The sequence below is a fragment of the Pogoniulus pusillus genome, chromosome 32 (assembly GCF_015220805.1).
Source record: "Pogoniulus pusillus isolate bPogPus1 chromosome 32, bPogPus1.pri, whole genome shotgun sequence".
Taxonomy (NCBI): Eukaryota; Metazoa; Chordata; class Aves; order Piciformes; family Lybiidae; genus Pogoniulus; species Pogoniulus pusillus.
The window spans coordinates 10669769-10690072 of record NC_087295.1 but is presented as its reverse complement, the minus strand read 5'-3'; the positions used below and the strand labels follow the sequence as shown (position 1 = coordinate 10690072).

The 20304-nt window shown below is 45.8% G+C and overlaps 1 protein-coding gene across 1 annotated transcript in view; it reads right to left on the bottom strand.

Moving 5' to 3' along the window:
* Positions 1-16130: 16130 nt before the first annotated feature.
* The window catches only part of EGFR (epidermal growth factor receptor), a 221087-nt gene continuing 216913 nt past the window's right edge, over positions 16131-20304 (bottom strand). The window contains exon 29 of the mRNA XM_064169565.1: positions 16131-16526. Within this exon, the coding sequence (XP_064025635.1) occupies positions 16507-16526 (20 nt within the window). The 3' untranslated portion in view covers positions 16131-16506. The remainder of the gene's footprint in view (positions 16527-20304) is intronic.

The window sequence follows — 20304 nt, the reverse complement described above, 5'->3', positions numbered from 1 at the left end:
CAGACATTGATAAACTCAGGGAATTTGTAAGTAGATTCTCTTGGGAAGATAATTTAAGGATAAAGAAGTGCAGGAGAGAGAGCAGTTACTGAAAGCAGTTGCATTTAACACATAGCAGCAAACTGTTATGCTACGAAGGAGGAAAGAATCAGTGTAAGAAGATGGAATAGCTGCAACAGAAGCTCTCTAAAATCTTGACTATAAGAATAGTATTTACATAGTAGAATGAGGCAAACTGGTTAAGCTGAATAGAAAAGAAGTGTATGGCTGAGCCTAGAAAGGTAAAGTACCCAATGACATACTGCTGTGGTGAGTGATTAAAATGAATGTGAAAAGATATTATGAACGCTACCGGAGCAGAAAAAAGGGCAAGTAAAGTTCAGGCCCACTCCTTGACAGGGAAGGATTATAAATAATGGACCCAAGGAGACAGCCAAAGTATTCACAGAATTGTCAGGGTTGGAGGTGACCTCAAAGATCATCCAGTTCCAGCCCCCCTGCCATGGGGGCAGGGACACCTCACACTCAATCAGGTTGCTCAGAGCCCCATTCAGCCTGGTCTTAAAGACCTCCAGGGATGAAGCTTCCACCACATCTCTGGGCAACCTGTTCCAGTGTCTCACCACCCTTATGGTGAAGAACTTCCTCCTAACATCCAATCTGAATCTACCCATTTCTAGTTTTGCTCCATTCCCCCAGTCCTATCACTAGCTGACATCCTAAGAAGTCCCTCACCAGCTTTCCTGTAGGCCCCCTTCAGATACTGGAAGGCCACAATAAGGTCTTCTTGGAGCCTTCTATTCTCCAGACTGAATAACCCCAACTCTTTCAGTCTATCTCTATAGGAGAGGAGCTCCAACCCTCCTATCACCCTTGTGGCCCTTCTCTGAACACATTCCAGCATGTCTGTATCTTTCCTGTCATAGGGGCTCCAGAAGTGGACACAGTACTCATTCAACGATGTCCTTGCTTCAGACATGACATAAATGGTAAGCAGTTAGGTTGTTTACAGGAGCTCAGATCAACAAGCCCAAGTAGGGAAAAGAAGAAGACAGAAAATATTTAATGTGTTACATGTATTAAGGTGGCCTGGTAGAATTTACCCTGGAATAGCATAGAAACTCAAGCAGTATCTGGCCAGCCTGATCTAGGGTTGGGTGTCCCTGCCCATGGCAGGGGGGTTGGAACTAGATGATCCTTGTGGTCCCTTCCAACCCCAACTGATTCTCTGATTCTGTGATTCTATATGAGCCATTAACAACTACAACTACCTGAAGGGGCATTGTAGCCAGGTGGGGGGGTGGCCTCTTCTCCCAGGCAACCAGCAATAGAACAAGGGGACACAGTCTCAAGTTGTGCCAGGGTAGGTATAGGCTGGATATTAGGAAGAAGTTCTTCACAGAGAGAGTGATTGGCATTGGAATGGGCTGCCCAGGGAGGTGGTGGAGGCACCGTCCCTGGGGGTCTTCAAGAAAAGCCTGGATGAGGCACTTAGTGCCATGGTCTGGTTGACTGGATAGGGCTGGGTGCTAGGTTGGACTGGATGATCTTGGAGGTCTCTTCCAACCTGGTTGATTCTATGATTCTAACACGAATTGGTAACAGTAAGAGACATTTTCCTGGGAACTAGAAGATAAAACTACAGAACCTCTCCTTCTAAAGAGAAAAGGGAAGGTTCAGGGAGATAGTAAGTCTGCCTGTGTTATCCTGAAAGATACACAGGCTAAACTGTTAAAGAATCAATATACAAGTATCTCAAGAGTAATAAGGTAATAAAAACAGCTGGAGTGCATTTGTTGAGAATAAATCATGCCAAATTTCCTTCTTTGACAAGCTAATTGCTCTCATGGATACGGAGAGCAGCAGATCCACCTTGTTTCTACTAAGGCTTTTAACACGGTCCTGCCTAACAGGCTTATAAGGAGACAAAAGAAACCTGCACCTACCCCAGGTCATGACCCAGTTAGAGCACACATACTTGGTTTGAGGTTAAACTGGGAAGGCATTAAAAGCATTGCTCTGCAGAAATGATAGTTCTACTCAGGATTTTCATTAACAACTCAAATCATGAAACACACAGGTTTTCAAACAATGTGAGGCTAAGAGGGATGAGAAACTCTTTGAGATACAGAATCAAAATTCCAAACCTTATTAAGAAACAGCACAAAAGACCCAAACCCTGCGAGGGAAAATCCAGTGCTCAAATACAGCACTCAGCCATGGGAAAGGGAAGTTGAACAATACATTCTAAACTAGAGAAATAAGAGTTGTGATTGTTTTGATAGAGCCATGGCAAATGGAATTACTGTGATAGGATCCTGTAACGAAACCACACCTTGAGTACTGTGTTCAGTTCTGGGGCCCCCAGTTTAGGAGGGACACTGAGATGCTTGAGCGTGTCCAGAGAAGGGCGACGAGGCTGGGGAGAGGCCTTGAGCACAGCCCTACGAGGAGAGGCTGAGGGAGCTGGGATTGGTTAGCCTGGAGAAGAGGAGGCTCAGGGGAGACCTTATTGCTGTCTGCAACTACCTGAGGGGTGGTTGTGGCCAGGAGGAGGTTGCTCTCTTCTCTCAGGTGGCCAGCACCAGAACAAGAGGACACAGCCTCAGGCTGCGCCAGGGGAGATTTAGGCTGGAGGTGAGGAGAAAGTTCTTCACTGAGAGAGTCATTGGACACTGGAATGGGCTGCCCGGGGAGGTGGTGGAGTCGCCGTCCCTGGAGCTGTTCAAGGCAGGACTGGACGTGGCACTTGGTGCCATGGTCTAGCCTTGAGCTCTGTGGTAAAGGGTTGGACTTGATGATCTGTGAGGTCTCTTCCAACCCTGATGATACTGGGATACTGTGAAACTAAGCAAGCCTCATGCTGTGCAGTGCTGACCGAAGTGGTGTAGGTGACAGATGCAAGGTAATTATCCTTCCTTTCTTGGCCCTCAAACACCAACAGTGAACAGTTTTGGGCACTGCACTTTCTGAAGGGTTGCCAAACTGAGAGGAGTGCAGAGGAGGGATATCAAAAAGATAGGAAATAAAGAAAACAGGACTAGGAAACAAGAGCCAAAGCCATGACTTTTGAGAACAGACTGAAAGAAATGGCTGTGTTTGGCACAGGAAAGGGAAGATGAGGGATGAGATGCAGTAACAGTCCAGTATGCACAGACCTCTTACAGAGAAAGTTGTAACTTGTTCTCAATGACCCTTGCAAAATAGATTGTGGGGAACTTAGTTAATTGTACTGGAGATATTTTGGGCTTCATTATGAAGAATTATCTGTGGTACCTAAATGTGCTGTGCAGAGGAGGACTGTTTATGGAGGGGTTTAAAGAGCAAGCCAGACAAATTATAAGACATGCTCTGGATATAATAGCCCTATCCTTCAGAGAGCAAAAAGGACTCTGTGATCCCAGGAGGCCCTTACCAGGCTTGCATCACCATTATTCTATTAAATTATAACCAGCAACACAGCAGGGTTGACTGTTATTATCTTTTCAAACCATTTTCAGTTTCAAGTTTGAAATACCCAAGGCTGTTACAAGGTGTCTTTTGTTTTATATGGATGTCAGACAACCACAAATATGAAAGGAACATGACTAAATTTTGGCTTTACACTGACTTTACATTGGGGCCAGTTAAGGAATAATGATATGTGGAGAACAAGATGTAGTTAAGCATCTGTGGGGGAGCTGTAAAGAATTAAACCTTGATCCTATAATAAAATCCCAATAACTTGGTTGGCAGACATCAGGCTAATTGCCTGTGCCCTGAAAGACCATTCTTAGGTCATCCTGGGAGAGAAAATGGAGGATAAGACAGAATGCAGTTTTAATGTGAAAGACAAAACATACAAGAAAATGAGAACCAGGATGAGTTGAGGGCAAGCTGTAGGAATCCTCAAGACTTTAGAAACCAGAGGAATAGCAGAGAAAATAATACATTTAAGCCCAAAATTTGCTCTGTGTTTACTAATCATGGCAGAGATTGCAAAGGCTTCCAAAGGTGTCATTTACTCATTTGTTTTCTCCAACCATGTGATCTAGTATGGTGTTTGCTGGAAGTTATGGCCTTAATCCTCTTGGATTTGTTACTTCAGTCCTGCTCCATTTGAAAAAGCTCTCCCAAAGACAGGGTCTGCATGTGAAGACTGTGTCAGTGTTGGTTTCAGTCAGATCTCCAATGCAGAAGCAGTAAAGGGCACTGCTTGATAGCTCTCTTGATTCCCCAGGAAAGCTCTGGGGTTTTGAATGCCCATTGTGGAGCCCTAGGTGTGAGATGTAATGCAGGAGAAATGCAGTGCTCTCCTTACCTAGCTGATGGGCACCATGCTGTGGCTCTGAATGCTGCTGACACCTTGAAGTGGGGAGGCTTTAATTGATTGCTACTACTGCCGAAGCAAAGCTTTGGCTGGCGTCTGCAGCACCAAGCCTTCTGCCAGCCAACTTAGAGGTGCTTTAAGCGAAGAGCATAGGTGTCTGTGCAAACACAACACCCCTCTTGCGTCCTCATCTCCTGGGCAATGCATCCTCACCACAGTCTGAACCAGTCCCCAGAGATGAGCTGGTGGAGCACCAAAAGAACAAAGCTCCTCTCACCACACCCAGAGGCATAGCAACCAGGAGGCTTACGGTGTGGTGCTGCAGCTTCCTCCACATTACAGTGTCCACATCTGAGCTCCTCTTCTGCAGAGGCAGTCCTGCAAGGTTGAGGGCCTTGAAATCTCTGCACCAAACCTGAGTCCTGAGGCTGAGCTTCTGCTCCATGCCTCCCTCAACATGGGGAAGGCAGGTGGAAAATCTCCACTCAAGAAGTCGATCTGGGATGCTAATGGAGCTGCCCGATGGTCTAGGGCAAAAAGGTTTTCCTTTCCTGCTTGGTGACTGGCACGCTGTGTTCTCTGAATCTTAGTGTCTGACAGCAAAACCCCCATTAGAGCAGGGTTCCCACTCTTTAGCAGCAAGCCTGGCATCTGCTATGGTGTGCTGTTTAGAAAAGGCACAGAGTAGGAGGGAAGGAAGAGGCTGTTCCAAGGGAAGTCTGTTTTCTAAGAAAGCTTCAGAAGCAAAAGAAATTAAGTTTGAATGAGTTCTAGCTTTATTCCACTTTAATCTTCTAGCTCTATTAATCTGGAGTAATTTTCCTCAAGCACCAGTGACATGCAAATGCCCTTCTTAGCCTTCTGAACAGAGGTACAGAAGTACACACGCATTGACCTGCGCCTCTGAGGAGCAGCGATGGACAGCAGGCAATAAGGGTCAGGTGAGGGAGGTAACTGTCCCCTAACAGATGAGATTTGTTCATTCTTTCTTCTTAAGGAGCCTTCTGCTGTTACTGAGAAAGAAAAAGAAGAACATCACAACTTTTCTGCATCTAACTGAGAAAACCAGAATGCCTGAAATAGCTTATGTGTGTCTACTCTGGTTTACAGGCCCTCAAGAGTGCTGTGTGGTTGATGCTTGGGAAGGAAAGAGAGCTGGACCCTCAGGCACAGTGACCTACAAGTCTTGACTGTGTCTGCTCGATTGCTGAAAAGAGGCAGAAGCAGCCATAAGGTCAGCATCTTTGCTTTCTGATGCCTGAGGCTCTGAAGAGTTGTTCAAGGCAATCATTTATCTTGTAGCTATGAGGAATGAAACAGCAGAGTCTTGTTGGATTTTTCTTTTCCTTAGAGGCAAAAGCCCAGCAAAACACTGCTTCTGTCAACAAAGACCTGGCATCTTAATCAGCTGAAGGACAGAGCTGATGAGGTCTTCTGCTACTGATGCCTCAAAAGATCTCACTGACTGTCAATAACAAAATAGGAAAAGGCTCAACATCTACAGGACATCCTATTTCTCTACAAAGGAAAGGATTTATGCACAGTGCTTGCCTTAAACTTTGGCTATTATTCTTGCTGCATTACAAAGAAACCCTTCTCCATTAAAGTATCAGACTAAAAATGAAGAAAACCCATTTTAATCTGTAACTGTGAGCACTTCAACAGAGAAAAGTTAATATGCAGTGATGCAATCTCTGTTTTCTGTACCCAGGATGCTTGTAACTGCACTTTCAGCCTGCACTAAGAGCCAGTTAAGCACACATTTTCTCAAAGATGTGTGGAGATTTGTCAACATCCAGCAGTACACTGTCTGGAGAATGGGATCTGCTTATGTTTTTCATATCAGGAGATGGTGAGCAGGTGTTTGCTCTAAGGATGCACTCCAAAACAGCCTAAGTACCCTGATTCATCTAACAAGAAATTGAGCAACTTCTGTTGCTGCAGAGAAGGAAGGAAGGGTTTGTAACAAGTTGTCATTGATAACCTGAAAATCCTGGATGGCTCAACATAATATTTAAGAGCACAGCATGAGTTCTTTCTGTCTTTTTTTCCCTGGCTTATTCATCACAGCCAGTGATTAAAACTTGCCTGTATCTATTAGAATGTTGTTTTTTGGCTGGGATTTAATGAAACAATTGTCTTGATGAAAAGCCAGGCAGGTTAGAATCCTAGCTATGGAGCATTTTTGGAGCTCACAATGGAGATTTAAACAACAATGCTTTTAATTTTGCCATCAGCACAGGAGCTTCTGAGCAGATACCTGGGTGAGACCAGCTGAGTAACAGTTTTACATACGTGGCTACTTTCCTGGTTTCACTGGCAGTAGAAGCATCATGAGAAAGAACTGTGAAGACTCAGAAGTTCTACTGTATTTTGATGTAGTAAGACTTTCTTTTTTCCATTATTTCTTTCTTTGCTTCCAGGTTTTACCAATTCATCTCTGGCATTCAGATTTCTTTGGCTAAAATAGACTTCTGTACATCAGACTTCACAGAATCACAGAATGCTGGGTTGGAAGGGATCCCAAGGATCAAGTGGTCCACCCTTTCAAGGCAATGTTCACCATAAAATCAACCTTTCCAGAAATCTCCATCTTCTTAAAATAACCAATAAAGTCACCACCACACAGGAGAAATCCCTAATTGGTTTGGCTTTTTCATTAGTGCCACAGTAGTTCATTAGAAGTCTCTTTCATTCAGATGCATATATATTCAAATGCAGTTCTGGGCCCCTCCTGCAAGAAGGATATTGTGGTGCTGGAGCAGGTCCAGAGAAGAGCAACAAGACTGGGGAGGGGGCTGGAGGGAAAGGCTTATGAGGAAGCAGAAGCCTGAATGAAAGAAGTAGACTTGGAGAGACACAGGAGCAGGAAACTTAATGCCACAGTCACTTTATCAAGTAGAAATGTACCATTAAGAAAAACATCTTTATCCCTAAAGACATAGGTCATGCACAGATTTAAGAGCAGGTAGTTACCCAGCAGCAACCTCAACAAAGAGCTAAACCAAACACATCCTTGTGATGTGACCATCTCATCCAGAGCTGGCGTAGAAAAGCAGCTCAGTTTGCTGCAGCCTGGCCTCTCGCTAGGGAGGTGGATGAAAAACACCATGGAATTGTTGTGCTCATGACACTTTCAGAAGTTACAGTGTCATGGAAAATATGGGAAATGGATATTTGTTATCCAAAAGATCTGCCTCTGGTGGAAAAGACTGACGTGAGTAATAATCCCTCCCTTCTCAAAGAGAACACATTACTATTACAGGAGCCATCACATCGTCCTGATTGCTAAAATGGGTTGCAGTCTGTACCATCCCAAGCTTTTCCTTCTTGTTTAATTCATTCCTGTGCTATTTTGGGTCTACTAACAACATTAGTGATGTGGTTATTTTCTGCCTGCTGCTTCCTGGCTTGTCAGTGCTGTGCTGGCTTGGTGTTTTTTCTTATCCTTGGTACCCGTGTTGAGTTTGTATTGCTTAAACAGCCTCTCTTTGTTCTTTTTTTCCTTCCCCTCTCTCCCTGAAAAAAAAAAATAAAAGCTTCCCTCTTTTCCACTTGATCAAGGCTTACAAAGCCACTGCCTCAAGTACTTTGAGTCTCTTGAGTTGAACCTTGTTTGTCAGGGTTCTTGCCAAGTGCCTCAGGATGCAGAAGAATCACAGGCGCATCACCTGGGAATAGAGGTTGTGTTCAAGCCCGAACTGAATTGACTTGCTGGTTTACAGGCTACTAGGGAGTACACATATTCCCCACATCTGCTTTCAGGTCAGAAGTTCACTTCAGTACAGAAAGAGAAAAACCTTAACATCTCTGTTTTAAGAAAACTGTCAGGTGTGTTCTGCTTGCCAAATGTCTTGGTTTGGGTTTTATTTTTTACTGGGTTTTTTGGGGGTGTTGTGTTTGTTTTGTTGTTTTGGGTTTTTTTTTTTGGGGGGGTGTTTTTCGGTTGGTTTGGTTTTTTTGGGAGGGGAGGGGGGCTTGGGATGTTTTTGTACACAGATGCCTTCTAGATTCACCTTAGAAGCTTTTGCTGATTGCAGAAATAGCATCTGCTACAGGAGGGGGCATCCCTGAGCAACCTGTTCCAGTGTCTCACCAGATCTGGTCTCCCAAGGATGCTATGACTCTAGTCCAGGCCACATGTTAATAGGCAAGAGCACAGGAGTGAGGTCAGAGAGTGAGAAGGGATGTGAAGATGAAGAGTAAATGAGAAGTCTGAGAAAGTGAAGGAAAGGTGGGATGAAGGTACAGGATTCCCTAAGCTGAAGATGATGACTGGCCTTTCTGCACTGACCCTCCACTGGGAGTGGAGCAGCACCCCATCTGTGGCTTGTTAACTGAGAGTCATAGTAGCCATGTGTTTGCAGCAACTCAGTTCTTCTCTCACTCCCTCTGCCTGGAATATTTTGAGTGATGGGCATTGGAATGGGCTGCCCAGGGAGGTGGTGGAGTTGCTATCCCTGGAGGTGTTGAAGCAAAGCCTGGATGAGGCACTTAGTGCCATGGTCTGGTTGATTGGACAGGGCTGGATGCTAGGTTGGACTGGATGAATCCTGGAGATCTCTTCCAGCCTGGTTGATTCTATTCTATTCTAACAGATCATTCATTTCCAACACGGTAGGGTTTCCAGATCTCTCTATGAATAGTTGTTTTTCTTTCCTTCTCTGGTTTGGACTATAAACAGATGAGAGTTTAGTAGGGGCGGAAAGAAAAAGGGACTGCTGTGTGGTTTCTAGCTATTGGTAAATACCCAGATGAAACATCCCCAATAAATTAAAGAAGTAAGCTCTTAAGAAGCTTATCTAGCCTCATCTCCTACTGGTCAACCTTCATTTTTTTTCAGAATTAGCACTGATTGGATTTTTTTTGCCTGAGATTGTTTCCTTCCTGAGTGGTCTGTCATTGCAATGTGGAGCTGTGCCAAGCGTGTGTTTTGATTTGTGTTAGCATGAGGTGGCAGCTCTGAGGACAGCAAGCATTCCAGGACTGGAAGAAGGAGGTAGAATCATAGAATCAGTCAGGGTTTGAAGAGACCACAAGGATCATTTAGTTGCAATCCATCCAAGTCTCTCTGTAGAACTTCTCTACCCTCATGATGATCAACACTGCCACTAACTTGGTGCCACCTGTGAACTAACTGATGACATACTCTGTGTCTTCATCAAGGTGATGAATAAAGATGTTAAACAGAAGTGGTTCCAGCACAGGGGACACCACCTGTGACCAGCCACCAGCTGGATTTACTAACCTCTCCTCAACCTTCCCTTCCAAAGTGATAGTAGAGCCTCCTCTTCTCCAGACTGAACAACCCCAGCTCCCTCAGCTGCTCCTCACAGGACCTGTTCTCCAAAAGCCTTCACCAGCTTCATTGCCCTTCACTGGGCATGCTGCAGAGCTGCAGTGTCTTCTTGTACTTGGTGGTCCAAAAGTGAATCCAGTAGTCAACATATGGCCTCATTACAATCATGATTATGATCATGACTATATTATGATCATCCCTGGGATATAAGAATGCCCAGCAAAGATGTAACAGCAGTAGACCTGTGCATCATGGCCTGTCTATGCCAACAAGAGTAGGGGTCCCAACTGCTGATTTATATTCATAGAATCATAGAATGAACCAGGTTGGAAAAGACCTCCAAGCTCATCCAGTCCAACCTAGCACCCAGCCCTAGCCAGTCAACCAGACCATGGCACTAAGTGCCTCATCCAGGCTTTTCTTCAACACCTCCAGGGACAGTGACTCCACCAGCTCCCTGGGCAGCCCATTCCAGTGCCAATCACTCTCTCTGACAACAACTTCTAACAACCAGCCTAGACCTCCCCCACCACAGCTTGAGACTATGTCCCCTTTTTCTATGACTGGTTGCCTGGTAGAAAAGACTGACCCCCATCTGGCTACAGCCTCCCTTCAGGTAGTTGTAGACAGCAATGAGCTCTGCCCTGAGCCTCCTCTGCTGCAGGCTGCACACCCCCAGCTCCCTCAGCCTCTCCTCACAGGGCTGTGCTCCAGGCCCCTCACCAGCTTTGTCGCCCTCCTGTGGACACCTTCCAGTACTGCAACATCTCTCTTGAATTGAGGAGCCCAGAACTGGACACAGCACTCAAGGTGTGGCCTGACCAGTGCTGAGTACAAGGGCAGAATAACCTCCCTTGTCCTACTGGCCACACTGTTCCTGATCCAGGTCAGGATGCCATTGGCTCTGCTGCCCACCTGGGCACACTGCTGCCTCATGTTCAGCTACCATCTACCAGTACCCCCAGGTTATCATGGCTTTGTTCATACAAAGGTTTCATGCTTAGGTTACACCAGAAACAGCTTCCCTGAGCTTCTATGGGACTGCTTTACAAAGTGAAATATGTACTTACTTGTGTGCAAGTCCTGGCATCCCCACCTAGAGCAACTCACTCCAGCAGAGAGGGCTGCTGTGCCACTATTCATAATTTAAAGATGTAAGAGAGCCATAAATGATGCATAACTTTCTGCACAGTGATACACACAGCTCATATACATTCCAATAGCATTGTCAGTGCTATTTGAAGTACTTAGAAATGATTTGCATTCAGCAGTGACTTAAAAAAAAAAACCCAACAACAAAAACAACCCAACAGAATCTGTCCTTTGACCAACATCTTTAAAAGGCTATTTAGAAAGTTTACTACATTTTCCCCTGAGGCTTTTCCCAGGAGAGCTGCTGAAGGTTAATTAGTGACTGCTTGTGAAGAACTTTGAAGATGAAAAGCCTGCTTTTTCTGCCCCCTTCCCCACTTCTTTTATAAAAGGCAAAACATGCTGATGGTTACAAAGGTGGGATCCCCCGCAGCTGCGGTTTGCATGCTGCACTGAAGTGGTTTGCTATGAAACCAGTTTCCTGCGAGCTTTTCAGCGGTGAGTTCGCCCCCTCTGCTTTGTCTAAGGACCTGCTGTTGCCTTTTGTTAGCCACCTCTCCCGCGGAGCAGCACTGCAGAGTGCCACATCGCACAGCACCACCAAACACCACTGTGGGCCAAGTGGAAGAGTCTCCCTGTTTGTGGCATTAAAGCTGTGAGAGCTTCTCCTTGACCTCAAGAAGCAACAGAAACGTAACTCTGCAACTCAGGAAATGAAGTTAATTGAAGATCTGTGAGACTAACTCCTCTACAAAGGCAACCCACACTGACATTTTGGTTACTTCTGTCCATCAACAGTTTTGTGGGCTTAATGCATAAAAGACAAGAAGAGTTCAGAGTCTTACCTGTTTATGAGTCAGTTCCAGCATCACTATTCACAACCAAAGAGAGCAGGCTCATTTTCTTCTAAGGCAGATCTCCACTGGATTCTCACAGGTTCATAAAATGACAGGGTCTGGAAGGCACATCTGAAGACCATGGAGCTCAATACCCCTGCTAGAGCAGGATCATCTGGAATAAATCACACAGAAAAAGGTTCAGGTGGGTTTGGAATGCCTCCAGAGACAGAAACTTCACAACTTATCTGGGCAGCCTGTTCCAGGGCTCTGCCACCCTCAGAGTGAAGAATTTGCCCCCTCTGTTTAGATAGAACCTCCTGTGTTCCAGAATCTGGCTCCATCCTCCTGATGCTCACCCTTCAGATATTGCTAATCCCACCTCAGCCTCCTTTTCTGAGCCAATTCTGAACCAGTAAAACAAGTACTAGCAATAATCTTGCACTAGCAAGCCCCAGGGGCCTACAGACTAAATTTAGAAGTAAATGGAGATGTGATTTGCATTAGGCAAGACTGCAGCTTTCCTGAAACTGCCATCCACTGAAGCAGCCTTTTCTTATTTCTGCAGTGGGATAAATCCATGCTGGAGCCTCCTCATATGATACAGAAAGGCCAAATAAAGAGTTCTCCCCATCAGCAGTTTAATGATCACAAGCCTTAAACCAGCCTAAATTGTTTTGTCCTGACACAGCCTCTGCTTTGTGTTAAGACTTGTCACAGCACCATCTGCACAATACTGCTTTTCTTGCAAGAGATGAAGAAAAGGAATAGCAGCATTAGGGAAGTGGAGTGCTTCACACTCACAGGAGCTCCTGAGAACAGGAGTATCACTGAATCACAGAGTCATTTCACCTGGAAAAGATGTTTGAGTCCAGCTGTCAACCTAACACTGCCACAGCCCTTACAAACCACATCCCAAAGTCTCCACGGTTTTGAGCAGCTGCAGGAATGGTGGCTTCATCACTGCCCTGGGCAGCCTGTTCCCATGCCTGACCACTCTGTCAGCGAAGAAACTGTGTCCTGATAGCCAGTCTAACCCTCTCTTCATGCAACTTGATGCTATTTCCCCTTGTGAAGTTACTTGAGAAGAGACCAACACCCCTCTCACTCCAATCTCCTTTCAGGGAGTTGTAAAGAGCAATGAGGTCTCCCTCAGCCTCCTCTTTTCCAGACTAAACAACCTTAGCTCCCTCAGCTGCTTCTCACAGGACCTGTTCTCCAGACCCTTCACCAGCTTTGTTGCCCTTCTCTGGACATGGTCCAGGGCTGCTATGTCTTCTTACAGCGAGGGCCCCAAAAGTGAACCCAGTACTCAAGATGTGGCTTCACCAGTGCTGGGGCCAGGGACACAATTGCTTCTCTGTTTCATGCTATTCCTGATCCAGGCCAGGATGCTGTTGGTCTTCCTGGCCACCTGAGCACACTCCTGGCTCATGTTCAGATGGCTGTCAACCAACACTCTCAGGTCCTTTTCTGCTGGGTAGCTTTCCAGCCACTCTGCCTCAAGCCTGGCGTGTCCATGGGGTCGTTGTGACTGAAGCGAAGGACCCAGCAGGTTGTCACACTTGTTACTATCCTCTCACTTGTACACTTGTCACCAAGGAGTACAGCCACATCTTTTGAATGCACGTTGCTGTGTCAGATGGCAGCTCTACTGAGTATGTAATTGCACTGCAAGTCTGCTGAAACTAAACTGCCAAAGAGAAGGATTAATTTTCCATCAGATCAGTGTGGTGACCCATTCCAGCAGCATCTCCTACCTGGGTTGGGGTTAAATGTAGCATGAACCTGTGCTACAAATGGACTGGAAAATAAATTGCCCATGCAAGCTCATTTTTTTTCTGCTCTGTTTGTTGGGAGACCTATTTTAAAGCTATTTATGCTGTGGACAGAGTTTTGGTCTCTTCCAAGAGAGGGCACTGTGAGCTTTCCTTCTGCTGCTCTCAGATGCAAGGGTAACTCTAGTTGTTGTGCTGGCTGGGCTCTAAGTGCCAAGCCTGAGCTACAGGCAGCAGAAACTACACAGACTTGCAAGCTTGGCTTCCTGTTGGAAATACCAAACAGCTGCATGTGCTGTGCTTTCTGTGATTGCCCAGGGCAGGTCTGACTGCAGGGGAAAGTACTGCACAAGAGCTCTGTCCTAGTTCAATTTATGCCTAACCCAGCTAGTTTTGACCTAGCATGGCTTGGTCTTGGAGGTCTTATCACGGGACAGTGATGGGAGGAACTGGGAGGGACCTCTAGAGACCATGTAGCTCCAACCCTTCTGCTGAAGCAGGTTTGCCTAGATCAGGTTGCCCAGGATTGCATCTCGATGAGTCTTGGAAGTCTCCAGAGAAGGGGATGCCACAGTCTGTCTGGGCAGCCTGTTCCAGTGCTCCAGCACCCTCACAGGAAAGCTTTCCCTTATGTTTAAGAGGAACCTCCTGTGTTCTAGTTTGTGCCTATTGCTTCTTGTCCTAGAACACTACTGAATAGAGCCAGCCTCCATGTTTAGCTGTTTGTACACACAAACTCACGTGCAATCTTTCTGCTTTTGCTGGTTCATCAGGCTCCAAGAGCTAGACTGAAATCTCTCTGGAACTGTTCAAAGCCAGGTTGAATGAGGCTTTGAGCAACCTGATCCAGTAGAAAGTGTCCCTGCCCACAGCAGAGGGGTTGAAACTAAATTCTCTTTAAAGTCCCTTCCAAAGCAAACCATTCTATGATTGCATACAACCAGTCATGGCACATATGAGATGTTAAATGAGTGCCAGTACAAACAGGGCTGTCACTTCTGGCTGAGAGTGACAGTGCCCAGTGAAGACTAATGCAGTCCAACATAGATAAAGGTGAGTACAACTTCCATGCTGCTTCTGGGCCACCTCAGTTTCATGGGGCTGTAACAACTTTTAAAGCAAAAGGCCTTCTGCAGCAAGAGCTCCAAGTGCTTATTAAATGGACTTCAGTCACCAACAAACAGTTTAATGAGGTGCCTGATCTGTAATTCCAGCTCCTCTCTCAGCTAAACAGCAACAATAAGCCACAGTGTGGGACTGGCTGCTTGTTCCCCATGTATACCCCTAGCAACAAGTCACAGGACTTGTGGAAATGGCCCCAAGTTGCACCAGGGGAGGTTTAGGCTGGGTATTAGAAGAAAGAGTGAAAAGGTTCTTAAGATTGGAACAGGCTCCTCAGGGAGGTTGTTGATGAAGACTCTTTTAAAAAGAGGCAGAGATGTAGTGCTGAGAGAAACAGTTTAGCATCACACTTGGTACAATGAGATAATGGTTCAAAGAACACAGACTTGACAGACTGGGTCCAGAGGAGGGCCATGAAAATGGTCAGGGAGTTGGAGCACCTCTGCTATGAGGACAGGCTGAGGGAGCTGAGGTTGTTCAGCCTGCAGAAGGCTCCAGGGAGACCTAATAATAACCTTCCAGTACCTAAAGGGGCCCTACAAGAAGGCTGGAGACTGTTTACAAAGGCCTGCAGTGACTGGACAAGGGACAATGGCTTCAAACTTGAGTAGATTTAGATTGGATGTGAGGAACAAGCTCTTTACCATGAAGGTAGTAGAGCACTGGAACTGATTGCCCAGGGAGGTGGTTAGGGCCCCATCCCTGAAGATATTGAAGATGAGGCTTGACAGGGCTCTGGGCAACCTGATCTAGTTGAGGATGTCCCTGATGACTGCAGGGACAGGGTTGGACTAGACAGCCTTCAGAGGTCCCTTCCAATCCAGTCCATTCTATGATTCTAAGACTTGATCTTAAAAGATCTTTTCCAACTGAAACAACTCTGTTATTCTAGGATTCTAAGTGGACTTTGAGGTGGGCTTCGAGGCCACCTCATGCTGTGGGCTCCCACAAGAACCCACCACAGACAGGTGTTGGCTGTGCCACGCTCCATGATAAGAGCCAGGGTGGGGCACTCCCTGGACACCTGCATGTTTGCATGGCAACTCCATTTGGTTACTGACCTTTACCTTGGCAGAAGGGCCACGGCACCTGCTGAGTTGCTGCCTGCACTGCAACGTCCTTGCTGGCCAACTCCATCTGAGCACATACATCAGACCTCCCAGCTGCTGTGTCCTTGGCAGCTCTGATCCCAGCTCTTGGGCAGGTGCCACAACTCTGGTGGATCCTTGTCACTTCCTTGCACTGCAGAGCATGTGCTGGGCAGAGTAGGACATTGATGGAGACGGGTTTCATGCAGACTGAGTGTCTGACATGACCACAGATGAAGTAACTGAGAGCAGCCCTGCAGAGAAGAGCTTGGGGGTGCTCGTGGGTGAGAAGCAATGTACACTTGCAGCCCAGAAGGCAAACTGCATTATGTGATGCATCAAGAGAAGTGTGGCCAGCAGGTTGGCAGAGGTGATTCTACTCTCCATTCCACTCTGGTGAGGCCACACGTGGAGTACTGCATCCAACTCCAGAGTCCTCAGCACAGGATGGACATAAACCTGTTGGAGTATCCCAGTATCATCAGGGTTGGAAGAGACCTCACAGATCATCAAGTCCAACCCTTTACCACAGAGCTCAAGGGCCACAAAAATGACCTGAGGGCTGGAGCACCTCTCCTGTGAAGATAGGTTAAGAGAGTTGGGGTTGTTCAGCCTGAAAAAGGTTGTAGGGGACCATGCTGCAGCCTTTCAGTACACAAAGGGACCCACCTTTAAGAAAAGTGAGAACAGCTATTTGACCTGGGCCTGTTGTGACAGGGGAGGATGGTCTGAAACTAAAAGAGAGAGATTTAAACTGGAGAGAAGGAAGAAATTGTTCACAATGGTGGTAGTGAAACACTGGCCCAGGTTGGCTGGAGAGGTGATAGATGCCCCATGCCTGGAAATGTTCAAGGGCAGGTTGTACAGGGGTCTGAGTAACCTGATCTAGTTGCAGATGTTGCTCCTCACGGCAGGGGGGTCGGACTGGATGACCTTCAAAGATCCTTTCCAACTGTGCTGATCTGAGGCTAACTGGAAAGTTTTAATGAGAAAGTTTACAGGCTGTGAAAAGAAAACAATGGTGATGTTTACTTCACTCATAGGTCCACTGAGATATATAAAAACAAGAACACAAACACAGGTGAGACAGTGAGTCTCTAGCTGTTAGAGTTGGTGTCTATGTTTTCTCCCTGGGCTTTTGCTGCTCTGCTTGGATCTGTGTAACCCAACTAATCATTCTGCTTCTAACCCCACCCTTGCCAACCCTTGCAACTCACCTGGCACGTAAGGCAGACTCTGGGATAAGGTAGAGAGGGGTGGAAGGGTGGTTGGGAGCCCCTCGTGTGGACTGTGGTTTCTGGGAGGGTTTTTGTGTTTCTGTTTTACTTTTAACTTGCATATTTCTGTCTCTAGCTGTAAATATTGTAAGTATCTGCTCATATATTGTGCTAAGCTGTGAATATGAAGCTTCATTCCTTAACTTCCAGCCAGCTGAACCTAGTCTGGGTGAATTCACTCTGTGTGTGTGGGCAGGTAACTCCCAAACCATCACATCAACCCAAACCATTTTAGGATTCAATGATTTAAATACTAATTGCTATTCATAATCTCAATGCTAACTTACACAAAACCCTCCCAAAGCCAAATGGGGAGGGGGGGGAGGGGAAGGGGAAGGGAAATCACATGCCAAAAGAGCCAAGATTTAATTACTTTTATTAAAATAAAAATACCATGCATTAATAGGCATTAACCATTTCTGAGAACCAGTAATATGAAGATTAAGACTATGTCAATTCTGCATAAAATAGGTCGAGCTGGTAAAATGCGCAGCCTACGTATTGGAAGGGACCAGTTGGAAAGAAGAAAATGAGAAAGGTGCTGTAGTGGCTTCTTTTTCTGTGTACAAAGTTAATCCCTGTGCATTATCTAACTCCCCAAGAACATGGCTTAGCACCAGCCTTGGTGGAGTTAGGGTCTGAGTTTAAGGGTCTGAGCTTAAAGGTCTTTTCCGAGCGAAACGATTCTATGGCTGTATGAAGCAAGTCCATGTACTTTGAAACAAAAGACACAGATTAATTCATTTACTAATTGTGATACTGGGGACTTATCCAGGCTGAATGTATGGTAACAGTTCCAGCTCCTCTCTACTGTCTTGTCAACCCAGTGTGTTTTAATTTGGCACGTCCAGGACCTTGTACTTCCTTTGCCTGCGACAAGTTCCACTTGATGGGCTTTGCTTAAAGAACTTCACTTGTTGCCACCTCTAGCACAGCTGAAGTCACCAGCACGACTCTGGGTGAGACTTGATTTTGCCTTTCCTTAAGAGGGAGTCCTGGCTGCTGCTGCTGCACACCTCATAGCTACGCGGTTGGGCAACGGCCGGCGGTGTGGCTTCACATGTCACACAGAGGAGCTCTTGAGGGACTGCTTTGGCCCTGCTGCTATTCTATCGTACAAGTGAAGTGATAACCTGCCACACAATTCCAAAGAGCAGCTTTTCTTAGTGCCCTGGTAAGCAGCACCTGGGCTTTCGTATTGCACTTCCAACGGGCTGTATTAGCTGATTGCTCACCTATGAAAATCCAGCAGTGTGCATGCAGAGAGCCAAAGAGTCTTAGAGAGAGGAAAAGGTCCTGCTATTAGCTTCACTATGCCCTGGATAAATCCCCAAGTTGACAACTTTTACTAGAACAAAAATAAATCTAAGTCCATCAAATAAAGAACCCTAAAGGTCAGCTCTTCTCCAGCTTACAAACCCTAGAAGCTAGCCACTGTTTTTCTTTCCCCCCCTCCCCACTCCCTCCTTCCCCCCCCAAAATACAACAGTATATTACAACAGAAGTTCTCCAAAACAATTAAAAAGAATAATATACACCTCATTTTTATCGCTCAATATACAAACAAGTTTTGATCAACAGTATAAACCATTTCAACCATATAAAAGTCAAAAAAAGAGTTTTGTACAAATAGTGCTTTCAGAGTTGAGTAACTTCCCAAAGCTGCGAGGGTACCGTCTGGATCTGTGGAGGTGTCGCTTGCCAGGTTACTCAAACCAAGACATCGTAAGCTTGTGGGCTGCGTGGGTACAAAAGCAGGCAATGGATCCATAGGATCTCGGATTATTGCGAGGGACTTCCAGGAATTGCTCAGCATTAGCCTTGTTTTTATGCTCTCAGTGTGATCAAGTGGAACCATCCCATTCATTTCAAGGGGAATGATATTAAGGACGTAGGATTAAGAAAGCGACCGAGGTACGTGAGCAGCTGAGCCTCCCACCACTGCAGACAGCTACTCTACTTACTCCCTTTCATGAAAGATAATGTTGATGGTGGCTGTAAATGCACACTGTCCAGCTAGCTTGTGAGAGGTGAAGAGAAAGGTGTGGATTAAATCCAGCATGACTAAAACCATGGTTGGACTTGATGATCTTAGAGGTCTCTTCCACCCAAAGTGATTCTGTGATGTGCCGCATCAGCTACATAGAAAGGACACCTTCAACTGGTCCTCAGTGGTGGGTTTGAGTTTTGGCTTTCACTGTAGAAAAATCCAGTACTTCAAGGAGAGACCAGAAAGCCTACACTGATGCACATCAAGACAGCCCTGCCTGCACCACAGAAGAGGATAAGAACAAAGACAGTGGACTACCAGCCCCAAATCTTGGCTGAAGGCATTCTGCCTGCTGACTTCAGTGGTGCAACAAAGTGTTGTGTTTTGCCAGTTAGGTCTACAGCAATCAATTTTCCCTCAGGAACAGTTTTTTTTGGATGCTACTGAGGGTTTGCATGACCACTAACTGTGGTACAGGCTACTTTTGCCATGCTCTTCTCTCCCTGTATAGGAGGGAGGGGTTGCAAGCAGTACCTCTGAAATTCTTGGTCCATGGTGGCCATGATGTTGACTGGAGGCAGAAAGCAAAGCCTATCATGAAAGTGCTGTCATGTCAACTCCTCCACACAAGTCAAGTAATACATAACCAAAAGTCTTATCAGTTTAAAGTCTCACTGCCTGCCTACACACTTCCTCACATGAAAAGCAGTTATCTCATCACAGCTCATCTTCACATCATTGTATTTATTCCTGATACTGAGCCAAGTCATCATCTATTTGGTTTCTTTTTTTTTTCTCCTGACTGTGCTCCTGTTTAGCTCTTGCATTGAGTAGAGAATGAATCAAAACAAGAGTGGAAGTTGTGGGTCTGGCCCTGAAGTCATACCTGGTGCTGGTATTTGGTTTGGTTTTCTGTGGACAGGCCTCCCCCTCCTGTCAAGCGCTCTTGGCTTGGTGGAGGTCTGACCCAGCCCCAAAGAAGAGTGGAGATCTGTAGCTTTTCCTGGTACTGAGAGGCTGTGGAAGTGGTGATCAAATCCCTTATTCCTTTCAAGCAAGAAATAAAGACATTACATCTTTGGTCCTAATGCAGCCCATGTGACAAGCTACTTGAAGGTGTCGTAGTTTTCTTTTCTAGAAACTTCTTTTTTCTTTTTTTTCCTTTTAATTACTTTAAAAAGGCTTCTTGAAAGAGAGTAACAAAAAGAAAGGTAGAAAATGGGATCCCAATATAAAAATTTGACCCAGCAGTGGTAAACCATTACAAAGCATTCTTGCTAAGTGTTAATCCCACTTGGACATTTTGTCAGTACACGGAAGGAGGACAGACAGAGGTGCAGTTTCATGCTTTGTCCTGATTCAGTTTCTCTCACAGAGAAACAAGGGGAGGAAAAAAACACCAAAACCCCCAAATGCCAGAGTACCATAACTGCTCAATTGGAGAGGTTGTACTAACAGAAGATGTTGAACTCTGAAGCTGAAAAATCAGCACTTGTCTGGAAATGCAAAGTTT